This window comes from Halichondria panicea, chromosome 7, assembly GCF_963675165.1.
Source record: "Halichondria panicea chromosome 7, odHalPani1.1, whole genome shotgun sequence".
Lineage (NCBI taxonomy): Eukaryota > Metazoa > Porifera > Demospongiae > Suberitida > Halichondriidae > Halichondria > Halichondria panicea.
The window spans coordinates 2,149,703-2,164,421 of NC_087383.1; the positions used below are offsets into that span (position 1 = coordinate 2,149,703).

General features: G+C 43.8%; 1 protein-coding gene and 2 long non-coding RNA genes across 6 annotated transcripts in view; 1 reads left to right on the top strand and 2 right to left on the bottom strand.

The window, feature by feature from the left end:
* The window catches only part of LOC135339200 (uncharacterized), a 130,126-nt gene that overhangs the window by 63,027 nt on the left and 52,380 nt on the right, over positions 1-14,719 (bottom strand). The gene's annotated exons all lie outside the window — the stretch shown is intronic.
* Positions 8,164-10,633, bottom strand: LOC135339223 (uncharacterized). Its single transcript, XR_010395931.1, has 4 exons — positions 9,676-10,633; positions 9,104-9,519; positions 8,784-8,865; positions 8,164-8,226 (listed from the first exon to the last, which is right to left on the bottom strand). It is a non-coding gene; the product is annotated as an uncharacterized LOC135339223 (long non-coding RNA).
* Positions 11,908-14,433, top strand: LOC135339151 (NACHT, LRR and PYD domains-containing protein 12-like). Its single transcript, XM_064535294.1, has one exon. The coding sequence runs from the start codon at positions 12,060-12,062 to the stop codon at positions 14,253-14,255; it is 2,196 nt and encodes a 731-aa protein (XP_064391364.1). The 5' UTR covers positions 11,908-12,059; the 3' UTR covers positions 14,256-14,433.

The following is a 14,719-nucleotide window of genomic DNA, read 5'->3' on the forward strand; positions in this document are numbered from 1 at the left end:
GCCCACAGGAAGAACCCTCTGGGGGGGGAACAGTGAGAGTCATATTATGATTCAGTTCCGGGAATAAATGTCATAGAAAGTCACTAATTGACTCACATTTTTTCCAGCCGAGGCAAATGGAGCACAGCTATAGGTTACGTCTCTGTGGGACATGGAAAAATTGATTTACTGAAATTGTGTATCAGGTTTTAAGCAACTAATAAGGATTATCACTTATTGAGCGCACAATTCCCCGCCCACACACACCTGGTCAGTAGACAGCTGATTGCCTATCCACAACATTGAAGGATTTTATCGCAGCTATGTACTTCATTGTACAGCTGCAAGGGGAGTGACGTGTGATACAGTGTGATTCAATGAAAGTCAGTACAACACAGTTAGTGTATGTTCACCAAAGAGGTACATGAGATTGTTCTGACAAATCATTCTTGTACTCTCTAATATACTAACAGGGTTTCATCTAGGATAACAAGTTGGGGGGGGGAGATTTGGGAGTGCGTAAGCGCGTCACAAAATGTTTGGCTATATGCCCACTTTTGTTTAAATGATTACATCATGCTTAACTTAATGCTAATGTGATGACATGTAGTACTAATGTGATGATGTCATTAGTTATTAGATTCGCTAAATAATAACTTAGGTACTTTACTGGATACCCAATTGAAACAAAATTAAAATTCCTCACAATTCACCACAACCACAGACAAGTACTATCTATGAATTAGATTATTTTTACACCACAACTGTCAAAGATAAAAATCACAAATGTACACAGTCATTTTGAAACATACCTTGTAACTCCCCCCCCCCTGTACGAGTTATATGTTTGTGTTAAGCACACTTAACAGTGTACTCTAAAAGCTACATTTTGATAGTAAAAACTTGGGTATGATGTAAACACTACTGACGTTTTGGCAGGATTAGTGGAACATATATTTATGGTCCATTCCCCCCTTAAGCCGTGGCTATTTTAAACCACCTCGCTATTCTGGCCAAGCTTCACTGTGCCGGATTAACAAGAGTCTACTGTACGTGTATTAACGAGTGCTGCAAGCTGCGCTGTGCTAATGCCTCTCGTCATGTTTCGCTTTCTCTCAAACTATGAGAGTGTTAGAGAGGTGAAGAGGTAATTACATAATGTATTACTGTTGACAGAATTGAATTACAAATAGAATAGGAGAGGAGCTGAATGTAAACAGAAGCCTATCTGATGGCTTGATGAATAATCAATCTTCAAAGATAGAGCATGTTATTTATATAACCTGTAGCCAAACAGCGGGAGCAAACCTTTGTCAAAGGCACAATCTGTACAGAATAGTAATAGAGAATTTGGATCATGAGGCTTATATTTAAATACAATTACCGTAGTATTTGCAAAAAGTAGAAAAGACTGGTGTTACATGCATCTATTGTTACCAGACTTGTGTACTCTATTGTTATCTATTCTATAATCATTGTTGTGCTTGTGGCTTCTTACCAGAATCCCAAGAAAAAGTAGATCAGGATCTGGATTATCTCACATGTGGGGATGAGCACGCATGCGCATTAAATCTACATGTACAAGAATAATGGGTGTCTGCAAAGAAAACAAATGGCTACTATAGTCTATATAGCTAATAAAACCTCTTTTCTGGCTCTTAGCTAACAAAAAGCTCGCGCTTTAGTGCAAGGCTAACTTATAAGTTGAATAGAAATTTTGTACGAACAGATGATTCTACGAAAGATTCTGAAGAGACTGCAACAGCCTTCAATGTGGGTCAAACTAGTCATAACTCAAGAAAGAAGCCTTAGTTTGCTAATCCACGAAACAAAGTCCAAGAAAACGTGGCTAGAAGCCTATAGAAGCTGTTAGTTTTTGTCGCATTGCAACCGTTGAGCAGTTACAGCTGGAATACACACACACACACACACACAGTCTGTTGAGCCCTTTCTCGGTATAGACAAATAGTTAGCTAAGTGATACTAGACAGGCTAGAAACAGGTTCTATTCCGCTATATGCAATTGAAATACTGTAGCTAAACTATAGCAAGCATTCATGCACATTGACTTCACTATTGCTGTGCCAACAATTCTTAGATAGAGAGCAAAGTGAGTACAAAATGGCTGCAGGAGCACAACATACAGTGATGGAGGCCCTGGGTGGGGCTCACATGAACAAAGAGAGGAAATGTTAACAATAGTGAGGCTAAATGCTAGAGTCCAAAAGTACAACTTGACAGCAGCAAATTATGGTTTAAATTGTAGTAAATATTACGTAAGTTATAGTTATAACACGGGCACGAGGGATGTATGGAATATATTGCACTGAAGCACGAGGGCGCCAGCCCCGAGGGCTGAGTGCAATATATGCCATGCAGCCCGAGTTCACGCGTTATAACTAGTTTATATCCCGAGGGCATAGCAACATAACACTGTCCTAGTAACACAATATAAACAGCACAAAAAAAGACAGAGACAACTCTAGACACAGCTCCATCTCTTCTCTCTTCTAGACGCCAGTATCTGCAGCGTATAAGATTGGCATGACCGACGAATGGCTTGACACAAAATTGTTGGAGTTTCAACTGAAATCTGCAAAACAGCCCCACCCCACTACTCAGTGAATACATGGTATTAGCTGCTGGTCTACGCTCGGCCTCATAACCAAGCCAAGAAAGCTCGCTTCTACACTGCTGCAAAACAGCTCATGCCCCCAGCAAAAAGAGCCACTTCTAGTGCTACGGTGAAGCAGAATTGACATGCATCACGATGTCGAGGACTAGGTCGATCTAGGAACACAGAATCTTCAACAAAATGAATCTTGGACAACTTTAAAACCTGCATGGTTGCAAGAAGAAACTCCAGCAGTGCTGAACATTCATTCCTGCATGGCTGGACATACTTTAAAACTTGTTATTTCTCATGCGTATTAATTTAATTTTAATTTAATTGTCTGTCTAATTGCCAGAGGGGCGTTTTGCGGTCAGTGCAATATGACTTTGCGGTCAGTGCAATATGACTTTCAGCAGTGCAATATGCTTCATATTGCACTTGGCAACAACGTAGCAACGGGATATAATAAGGTATAACATGTATGCACCAACACAGTCAGCTTTAGCGTATCCCTCGTGCGGCTACGCCTCAAGGCATAATTATACAGTATTCACCGAGTGCAAACATGTACATGCAAAAAACTCACATCTGAGTTGCTGTCCAATTCTCAGCCATGACACCCGGGTCCATGATTTGAGACCTCTCGAGCAGCTTCTCCTCCAGCTCCCTCAGCAGGTCATCCTCTAGACATTGAATGGTCTCACTCTTCTCCTCAACCTGACAAGGGAACATCAATAAGTTGCTGCCAGGTGGAGAATACTCGACATACAATAGTGACGTGCATGTACAGTCAACTACTGAAAATCTGGCAATGAAATTTAACGGTATTCTCCCACTTTGATATAAAGGTCAGCTTAAAGTTGGACTGTAGGTTAGGTATTAAATAGGCATCTGCTATCAGGGTTGTTGCAATAACTATTATAAAGAGATAGTACGTACGTGTAATCACACAGTACACCATCAGATCGGCTATTCAGAGCATAGATCATACAGTATATACTGTACAAACTGTGCAAAGGAACAGGAAAACATGATAAACCGGCATTACGGTAACTTAAACCAACAGATGATAAATGGACTAAAATCATGAAAACTCACTAATAATAACGAGTGTTGCAAACTGCGATGTGCTAATGCATGCCTCTCACTTATAGTTTCGATTAGGGGGGGAGGGGCTAAATGAGGCTCTTTATACTGCTAATCACAGGGGCCCCTCTTTCCGTATTCCCCCAAAACGTAATCGCAGTCTCGTGACCCCTAACCTCTAGCGTGAGAGATATGAATGGGCACGTACATTTAACATCTGCTTAACCGGTACCTCGCGGATATGACACAACAAATCTACTGCAACCTGTAAGATTAGTCTGATATACATGTACCACAGAAACAGTGTGCTTGCTTGCATACATGCTAATTTAAAACTACTCACATCTGCATAGTTCCAATTTTCACTCCAGCTCAGCCATGACACCCGGGTCCATGATTTGATATCTCTTGATCATGAGCAGCTTCTCCTCCATGTCTAGATGACTGCACTTCTAGAAGGTAAAAGGAAAACAAAATAATGCATTTGGTAAAGATCTACTCTCATGCAAACAACATTGTAATTAGTATTGAGAGCAAATACATGTGATGATCATTACCAAATTTACTGGTAAAGGGTCAAACTGTTAGCAAGAGAGTTCATAATAGACGAACTCTTGCTGTTAGTATGTAAAATTGCCAGCTATGGACCCCAACTAGTACCTACATGCAAATTTTAGGGGGGGGGGAATTGGAGCTAGGGGGGGATATCCCCCTTCCCCCCTGTATGACACCCTGCTCACCCTTTAGAAGACTGCCCCCCCCATACACACACACTCACCCCTCTAGAAAAATGTCCCACCATAGCCTTCGGAGCTGTCTCCCTCCTCTTAGCAATCACTCCATCAATGTGCGTCGTCTTGAGTACCTCATTTCGACTGATCTTGGACGCTAGATGCAGCACACCCGCCACTGTAGCACCACTCTGTGATGTGCCTTAAGGCCTTTCTCCTTCACAGCAAGCTCTTGCAGCTGGTGTAGGAAGACCAGTATATCCGAGAGCCCTTGATAAGAGAATTCCAGTGTCAGGAGAAATACAAGTTGGTAGAAAGCGAGTGTGTTAGCAGGGCTAGTGCAGATAGCTTTGGCCAGTTCCAGGAGATTGGTGAAGAGAGAGTTGACTGTTTTAGAGAGGAACCTTTTCAAAACCACACCCAGTGAGAGCCCTACAGCCTCCAGACTCACCCAATCACTGCACAAGGGGAGGGTATAAATACACGTACATGTAGCTGTAAGCACTGCACATGATTGTATACATACATGTAGTGAAAGCTAAGACAAAATGGACCTGTATAACTGACAAATAAAATCTAGTACGCCCACTGAACATAGCATGTGCGCACGCACGCACGCACGCACGCACGCACGCACGCACGCACGCACGCACGCACGCACACACACACACACACACACACACACACACACACACACACACACACACACACACACACACACACACACACACACACACACACACACACACACACACACACACACACACACACACACACACACACACACACACACACACACACACACACACACACACACACACACACACACACACACGTGTTGAGAGGAATCTTGTCCTTGTTGGCATGGTGATCTACGAGACGATGCCAGAGTAGGGCCACATCCAGCTGTGTGCTGGGCTCTCGAATGAGGAGCAATTGGACGAGGGAGGCAAACAGTTGCCCTGGGAACGCCGTCTCCAGCACTAATGAGTGACAAGTGTCAGCCACCGCCCTCAAACACTTGACCAGGGAGGTAGTCAACATGGGGCTGGAATACAATTATGGAAGCATAAACACTTAGTAATGCACACAGTCTATTGTGCATGGTCACATAATTACAAGCAGGTCATCCTCTATAATATATTCCCCACTTGGGGTCTGTATCATAGCAACTGGCTGGGGTTTAACTACCATAAACCCCAGCCCTAGCCTGGAGCACATTCCTCATAAACTCCCTTGCCTTGAGGGCGCACTGATTTTATACTAGATCTACACAGCCAAAAAGAAGCTAGACACTTGTTGACAAAGGCAGGACAGATGGGTGGGGCTCACTAAACACCAGGAAGGCTGGAGGTAGCCTCTACACAGGCTCTCCTTTTTCTGTTCTTTATCACAATCGTTCAATAAGATAAAATACGGTATTAATTGGAGGAATAAAGAAAGAAATAGACGTAGAGTTAGGAAAAAGGAGAGCCTGTATCGGGAAGTCGTGTGAGGGTAGAAGGGTGAAAATGAGCGTGGGCATGCTGAGCTAGAGATGTTGGACTGCCCACGTAGAGATCTATGACTAATAAAACTTTGCCTGCAGCAAGCTGGACATGGACTTGGAACTGGAAGTTTGCAAGCACTATAGCTAGCTAAACCTTAGGCTTAGCTAGATGATCTACTAGTTATATGTTCAGATTCTATCAGACTATCACCTTTTCTTGTGTCTTTCTATAGTCTACTGCTTTCTACATGCTAGTATAGATCAAGAATAGCTTAGTCATCATTATCATATAGCAGGTAGCTACTGCCACCAGAGCTGGCCACGCTGGTTCTCTGATCTGACTTGCGGCACAGCTTGGTGGTTGTCTCAATTCTTATTAATTAATTAACTCTGAATGCGTGGGAGAATATCTTACGTCACGATTGTGGGCTACATATCGCCCACGTTCATAAAAATCCTTGTGGATCACGCGATTTCCCGAACCAGGCCTTACTTTTTCTTAACTGTACGCCCATTTCTTTCTTTGCTGCCTCACTATGTCTTTCTTATGATTTATCGATGAACAGTGACAACAGCAAGAAAAAGTGTAAGGCCTGGGATCGAGGCTAGGCTGGAGGATGGGTGAGGCTCACTGCTTGGACATTGACAAGTTAGTGCGTAGAGCTAGAAGCTTAGCACTGGCTAAAAGCTATACGCACAACCTTTTTGCCTCAATAGTTTTTGAGACTGTTAGCTAGTTGTATCCAAGGTAAGGTAGCTTAGGTAACAAGTACTTTTCATTCAAGTGGGTATATAACACTTACTGTCCACTATATTTGAATTTATGGCAAACGTAAACCATCCTTGGCCTCGGAGCTTCACCCTCGTCCTCGGAGGTTTACTGCCATAAATTCTGATGTACGGACAATAAGTATAACATAATATCATAGTCTACTCAAAGGTTACTGCTATAAACAGGATTCACGAAGGCACCAGAATCAGAGAACACGTACATGTACAAACAGTGTTTATGACAGGAAACTAACACATACATGTACACAAACAGCTAAATGAAGCAAAAGCTGTATAATATCATTCTCACCTGTTTTGAGTGTCCTGAGATGCCAGAGGATGTACAGACAGTCCAGTGGTGGCTCCGCTATTAAGACCCCTTGAGGCCACGGGTACATAAGAGTTGATGAGCTCCAGTATATCTGGCTTATGATAGTCGGGAAGGACTCCTGCAAACTCCCCCACAGTGATAGTGATGGATTGCTGAAAGGTTAGAGAGGACGTGAGGTCAGAGGGGCCTTCTGAAACGGTTTCTATGGAGATACGGAGGTGGCGGAACCAGTGTAGGGAATATATCCAGTACAGACGGACCTGCATGAGTGGACACAAGCTAAGTAATGTAAATACATGTATGCAGATTTAAAGCGTGGAATTAAACCACACTACGTATAATGAAAGCACCACGGGTGCTGATGCCTCGGTAGAGGTGCCAAAGCTACATAACATAAAGCTAGCTTTTATACACACATTGATCATGATGAACATTTTTAATTTTGCTGCATGCAGAATCCAGAATCACAGGGAAACTCGAAGAGTGGGTAATGATCGCCCATGATTGTTTTTAAAAGCGATCGATGCCAAAAGTTCAAGTCAAAAATGAATGGCTGCAAGTCAGCAGAGCTTTGCAGCTCTCTTCTCACTCTTGCAGCTATAACTAGCATTCTAGTGCAGAGCTAACTACTAAGTACAGTAGCAACACTCGGTGAACAAGTTTTGGTACAGACTCTTCTGAAAAGGCTGCAATGGCATTTCAAGTAAGCAAAACTAGGCATAACACGAAAACTAAGCATTATTTTGCAAATCCACGAATTGAAATCCAAGAAAACATGACTAGAAGCCTATAAAAACTCTTACTTGCACTTGATTCATCCTTGAGCAGCTGTAGCAGCCTACACACACACAGACACAGACACACAAACACACTACCGTATACCTCGCTTGCGCATGCGCACCGAGGCATAATTATAGAGATTAAGGATTAAGCCAGTGTCAAAACATACATGTACAGTCATGCAGAAACTTAATAACAGCTATGAAAGCATCGAAGTACATGTACGAAGAATAAATGCATATAGCCTTGTTTAGAAAATGGCCCAAAAATAGTATGTGCAACCATCCAAGTACTTTACCATGGAGACTCACCTAGAGAGCTGTCTGCTGCCACGGCAACACACTTAGAGTGTGCCGAGGATCCCTTGTTTGGTCTCCCAGGACTCCTTCACCTTGGCATCCACGTGGTCCACCAGCAACTGGACGGCCTTGTACCGATCCTGTCTCTGTGGGGGTACATGTACAGTGGATAATGTACACTGGGGGGCTGTAGGGGTACGTGTAAGTGGATAATGTTCATTGGGGGCTGTGGGGGGCACATGATAGATACGCACACTGGGGGGGGGCATGTGCATTGGATAATGTACACTGGGGGGCTGTGGGGGTACATGTACAGTGGATAATGTACCCTGGGGGGCTGTAGGGGTACAAGTACAGTGGATAATGTACCCTGGGGGGCTGTGGGTGGGGGGGGGGGTACATGATAGATACTGTACACTGAGGGGGTACATGTGAGTGGAAAGTACAATACACATGTAGGTACTGTCTTCGTGGGGATACATGTCTACACTGGAGGGAACAATTGATCAAGAATAAACAAGGAGTATGTTGGACCTGAAAGCTATCAATGTTACACAACAGAATAAAGCAGAGAGTAACGAAATACTGTTGACAGTCTGTTATGGACAGTCAAGTCAGAATTCCACAAGAATTTTTATCAAGCGTGATGCACTATACACTATGGTGAGAACACTTGGCCACCAGTACATGTATATACGTGTACCTGCATGGCTTCCACAACGATGGCGTACACACCAGCTGTGAATTCCTTGTCCGATATCTATAGTTTGTTTAGGTCATAGTGTCTACAAGGGGAGCAATGGAGTGTTACTATATACACAGGAAATGAGACAATGGTTGTCATGGTACTAGACCTGCTGAGACAACATTGCACAATAGGTCATAGCACTTTACTAACATCAGGAGTTCATTAAGAATCCTAATGAACTCCTGCTGAATGCAGTTCCATTTAAGTTACACCTATTAGGGAAACCACCTTGCCTACAAGTAGCACCGACGCACACAAGGCATTGACTGACTTACTGTAGTATTGGCTTGAGGACACTATCGATGGGAGAGAGTCCGGCAAAAGCGATAAGCTCCTGCAGTGAGACTATCCTGAGAGTACCCCCCCAGACTGTCCCCCTCCTCCACAACAGGCTGGATCTCACCAGACTCTCTGTCAGAGTGGGAGGGAGGTTACTATTGGCACACACTGTATAATTATCTAAGGCCATCAATAGGTACGTTTGATACAGACTGAGGCTATCAACATTTACTCATTGAAGTATGTGTATGCTCCAGGAGTAGAACTGAAGCAAATTGTAGTGACTTTCCTAGACAGTATACCTTGACTGGGCGACACTGTGACTGTGCATATTGAAGAGGAAGGGCGGCACTATCTTGTTCATGTGATCTTTATCACTCCCCTCAGTCCTTGCAACCCAGCCATCCGCGTCCTGTGTGAGGTGTAGTGGGGAGGGGTGGAGTTGGTGATGAAACCAATGTGATCACAAGTTATGCGTGTGACAGAGCACCCTAAGGGCAGTACAGTTAAAATATGACACCTAACACTTCGACCTGTGGCCACTCAAACTCATTTCATGTACACATACTCGTGATATTTATCGGTGTCGTCAACATTCTTGGTGAGGCTAAGAGAGGCAAAGCGGTGGATGAGGAAGTCGTACTGTCTGTGGTAGGGGGTGTTCCCTTCCTCTCGCTCGGCAAACTTCACAAACTGCGTGTGTGCGGAGGAAGGGTCAATGTGTTGTATAAACAAGTTCACTTCACACACTCACTCCTGGCCAATGGCATACCCCCTCCACACACCCACACATATACATGCATGTTCACTTTTCACACTCACTACTCACACCCACACACGTTCACTCTCGGCACTATCACAGACACACACTCTACTCACACAAGACACAGGACAGTTTGGGAGGTGTGGGCATGTGCCAAAGTTCCAATTGCGGCTGCCGAGTTGACAGCCGCAATAGGTCGTTTGTGGTAGTTAGTAGGTGCTTTGGGAGGTTCGTAGTCATCGCATTCCGTCGTTGCGTGGTCTAGGCTAAAGCATAATGAACAATGCTCTTTGGTTTTTGCATTTACAAAAGCCATAGCATAAAATGTTTGATAGATCTCGCCCCACTTCATGGCTGGGTTAGCTGCAGCTGCTTTTCTAAAGTTTCTATCATACTGTATCCACCCGTCTCCAGCGTATTTCCGGGCCGTGTGGACGATTAGTGAGGAATACGCTAAAAGGTCATGCACGCGTGTGGGGTCACGTTGCGTGACAAATGAGACGTATGCGTTAAAGCATTCAACCCACTGTAATATGTTGGCAACGCTGCGCTTTTTTCTGGGTTTCTCACCCGTATCGTTGAGGTACCCCCGAACGAGTCGGGTAAGAACTCCGCTAGTTCGATAAATTCCCCTTTTTCCGATTTTTTAGATAGTTTGTCGGGAATGGGGATGGCATTCTGGCCTACATTGACCGTATATGGAATAATGCTTGGTATCGTCGGTAATGTGGGGAGGCTCATGCGGGTTTGAGTACGGAGGGCACTAGTGGATACGAGGGGAACATGTGCTAGTGAGGTACTTGACATACCTGCCGTTCCGGTGCTGACAACAGGGCCTGAGGTGGGACTCCGTGGGGTACCCGAGCCGGAAGCAGAGATGGTTGGGATTGAGGGTGGGACTGATGGTGAGACTGATGAGGGGACGGCTGTGGGGTGGTGTTGTTGGACTGCTGCCTGAATCCGCTGGTCCATTGCGGTGATGATCGTTGGTAACACCGCGCCGAGGGCTGCCTGGACAGAATTGGCAATCATGGTGTTGAGAGTTGTCGGAGTTGTCGTCGGGTTGGTGGAACTGATCGGCGGTGTTCCAGTTGAGGATGTGCTCGAGGAGGTAGTGGTCATCTTCGTATAGAGAATTACAGGATAGATCAGCAAGAGAACTGACTGCCTGACCACGTGTTCCTTGCGCATGCCAGTACCTAGTCTCATGAATCAGCCGCCGTTCTTTTGGAGGTTTTGTCTCAAATGTCTTTGGGTGTGGTATTAAATGCAAAAAAGTGGGTGTATCTCAGTCTTAGATATCTGAGATACACCCACTTTTTTTGCAAGTCATGCAAAAACAACAACACACCCAATATATTTCAGAGAGAGCTAGCTGCAAGGCACAGATTTATTTGCTGGAATGGCCACTAAAGAGCAGAACCAAGGTATAAAGACTGTCATGTTTCCTATAAAGGATAAACCCAATGATTGCTAAAGCATAAAACCCTCATTGGTGATTGCTATAACCTTGTGTGCTTGCTATCTATTTCAGAGCTCACAATTGACGATCTGAAGACAGAAATGAAACTGACTGATGAGCAGCTCAATACAGCAATAAAGGAACCAGATCTACCCGAGTTAGCAGCATGTTTCGACAATGTTCACAAAGGCTATCTTGAAAAATTGGAGCTCTCACCTGGAGAGCAAACTGACGTGAGGACTAGAGCATATGTAGATGGCACTCTGGCAGGAATGTTGCTGGCTTTGAAATTCTGGATTCTGACCAACGGACAAGACGCCACTTTCCAAGCTCTGCTACTCATCATACTCTCCCTGCTCAAAGAAGACGTTGCTGTTCGAGTGTGCAAGTACTTGTCTGACAAATGTGAGTCTGTCATGTGAGAGTGCATGTGGTCATTGTGGTACCATACGTTGTGGGAGTGATTGCAACCAAATAAGGGACTTTCAACTTAATTGCTATTGTTACACATACAATTCTCTATTAACTATCACCAGGAATGGTACTCACCTATTGTTTTGTTTCCCCAGACTCCACCACCTCGTGTCCCCCCTCCCGAGAGAGGGTCCTGCTGAACCACAAGCTGTCCTCGTACAGGGACTACCTACAAAGTCGCTACAGAGCACGAGTATCCACATCAGCCACACAATGGCCTCCTGTTCCAACAAACAAAGTCTTCAAACTGGCCATGATTCAGAAGGAGAAAATACAGAGAGGAATCGACGATGAATTTGTTAGGCTATCAATCACAGGAAAAATTGACGATATTTTACTTCAAAAAACTCCAGTTAACTTGACTAACATTTTCTCTGAGATTGGAAATAGACGAAACTTTGTGTTGATTGAAGGAGCTCCCGGCTCTGGCAAGAGCACCCTTGCTCTACACATCTGTCAGGAGTGGGCAGAGGGAAAACTGTTCCAAGAATTCGATATTGCAATCCTCGTGAAACTGAGAGATCCCCTCGTTAGAAAAGCTATTACAATTTCTGACTTACTTCCCTGCACAAACAAAGCGATGGCTAATGAAACAGAAACTGCAATTATGTCACTGTACGGCAAAGGTGTACTGTGGGTGCTGGACGGATGGGACGAACTTCCTTCTGACCTCCCTAGAGACTCAATCATCAACAAACTAATTCGACCAGACATGTCACGAGAAAGTCCGCTACACGAATCAGCTGTAATTGTAACATCTCGCCCGTCGTCTTCAGCTAAGCTCCACCCACGTGTATCGTCCAGGGTGGAGGTGTTGGGGTTCACTCCACATGAACTAGAACAGTATTTCAAGGAGTGTCTGAAAGGTGACTCACAAGCTGTGCAGACTCTACTGGAGAGAATTCGAGAGAACCCAGTGGTAGAAGGTAGCTGCTACCTCCCCCTCAATGCTTCCATTGTCGTTAATTGCTTTCTTTCTGATAACCACTCACTCCCCACATCCAACCACGGGATATTCATATCAGTTGTCCAAAGCTCTCTCAAGAGATACCTCCAGGAGAAGTTGGGGAAGACCACTCCAGTGGGAGACATCACATCCCCAGACTCACTGCCCTCGGAAATCAGAACAGAGACCGTACAAATGTGTCAACTTGCATATCATGGGATCGAAAAAAACAAAGCAACATTTACTGACAATGATTTGGCCGCTCTTCGCATTACGAAGGAAATTTCAAACGTTGGACTATTACAAACTGTTCCCAGTATCATTAGCGATGGTCATCTGGTTTACTACTGCTTTCTCCACCTGTCTATTCAAGAGCTACTAGCAGCAATCCACATCTCTCTCATGTCTCCCAAACAACAAATCTCTGTATTCCAGAAGCTCTTTGGGAATCCTCGATTCAGTGCAGTCTTCCAGTTTTATGCTGGTATCACCAAACTGAGTACAAGTAGACCAATCCTCAGCAAGCTACCTCGATTCTTGTGTCCAGTTCCAGCCACTGTTTTTGATCTGGTCAGAAAGGTTGTCAAAACTGAGAAAGAGAAGAAGTATTTTGAGCCGAAGATCCTGTTGTTGTCCCTCATCAATTGTTTGTACGAAGCTGAAGACTCGCGACTGTGTGTGTTTGTGGCCAATCTTCTTAATCACAATCTAGATCTTGATCGCACTACAATGAATCCTATTGACTGCCTCTCTGTTGGATATTTTGCATCAGTTTGTTCCAATAGCAGTAATGGATTCACACTTAGCCTCAGCAATTGCTCTATTGGTGACCAAGGCTGCAAATTTCTGGTCCGAGGACTCTCCAAGTGTCCCAACTCTAATAATGATATTCCTACAGAAGGGATACACATCGCTGAGATTATCGAGAACACTAGTTCAATATCTAAATTGGATTTGTCTAATAATGTCATTTGCAACAGTGGACTTAGCACACTCTGTGAGGCCTTGTCCACTAACATATCATTAAAGAGCCTGAACCTGGCCAAATGCTCACTAACAATATCAGACGACAATGGAGCTGCCCTCTATCAACTTCTGGACACAAACAATTCCCTCAAATATCTTGATTTGTCTGATAACACAGTGACTAGCTGTCGTCACATTGCTGCTGGACTTGCAGTCAATAAGACTCTGAGAAGATTGGACTTGAATAACTGTAAACTGACTGATCAGAGTATCGAGGAACTATCAACTGGACTGATCAACAAGATTCAAGCACTGTACATTAGGCGTAATGCCTCAATAACAGAAGATGGAATGAAGACGCTTGCCAGACATCTAACCACCCACTGCTCTGAACTGACACGATTGTCGATACCCCTCCGCCTAAGATCCTGTATCGAGACAGTATTCAGGGACGCTAACGAAGAGAGGAAGAGAAATGGACTACCCGAGATTTATGTGCGTATTAATGTGTTTGATGAATGGACTATGAATGACTAATGACCCGAGATATCGATTGATGTGTGGTAATTGTTGTTTACCCAAGATTAATTATGTTTATTAATTGATTGATTATTAATTGTGTATCCATTAGATTATTAATTTATAATTAATTGATTATTATTAATAATTAATGTTTAGTTATAATTATATTATGATTATTGTTGTTATTAATTAATTAATAAATGTTAATTAATTTGTTGTGTTATGCATCTAATCTCTATCATTGGTCAATATAATTATAGCACATGTACAGATGGTGACGAGTGAATTCAATGCTTCCTACTGACACGGAGAGCATGTCATGCACTAGCTGTATGTATGTAACTGAATACACTATTGTAATAATGCTATAATCTCCACCTAGCTAGCCTCCTTCACAGGCTTTCAAGAGAAGTGCGGCCTGGGCCGGGATCGAGGCTAATCTCGACATGATTTACTTTTGACAATAATTATATTACTAG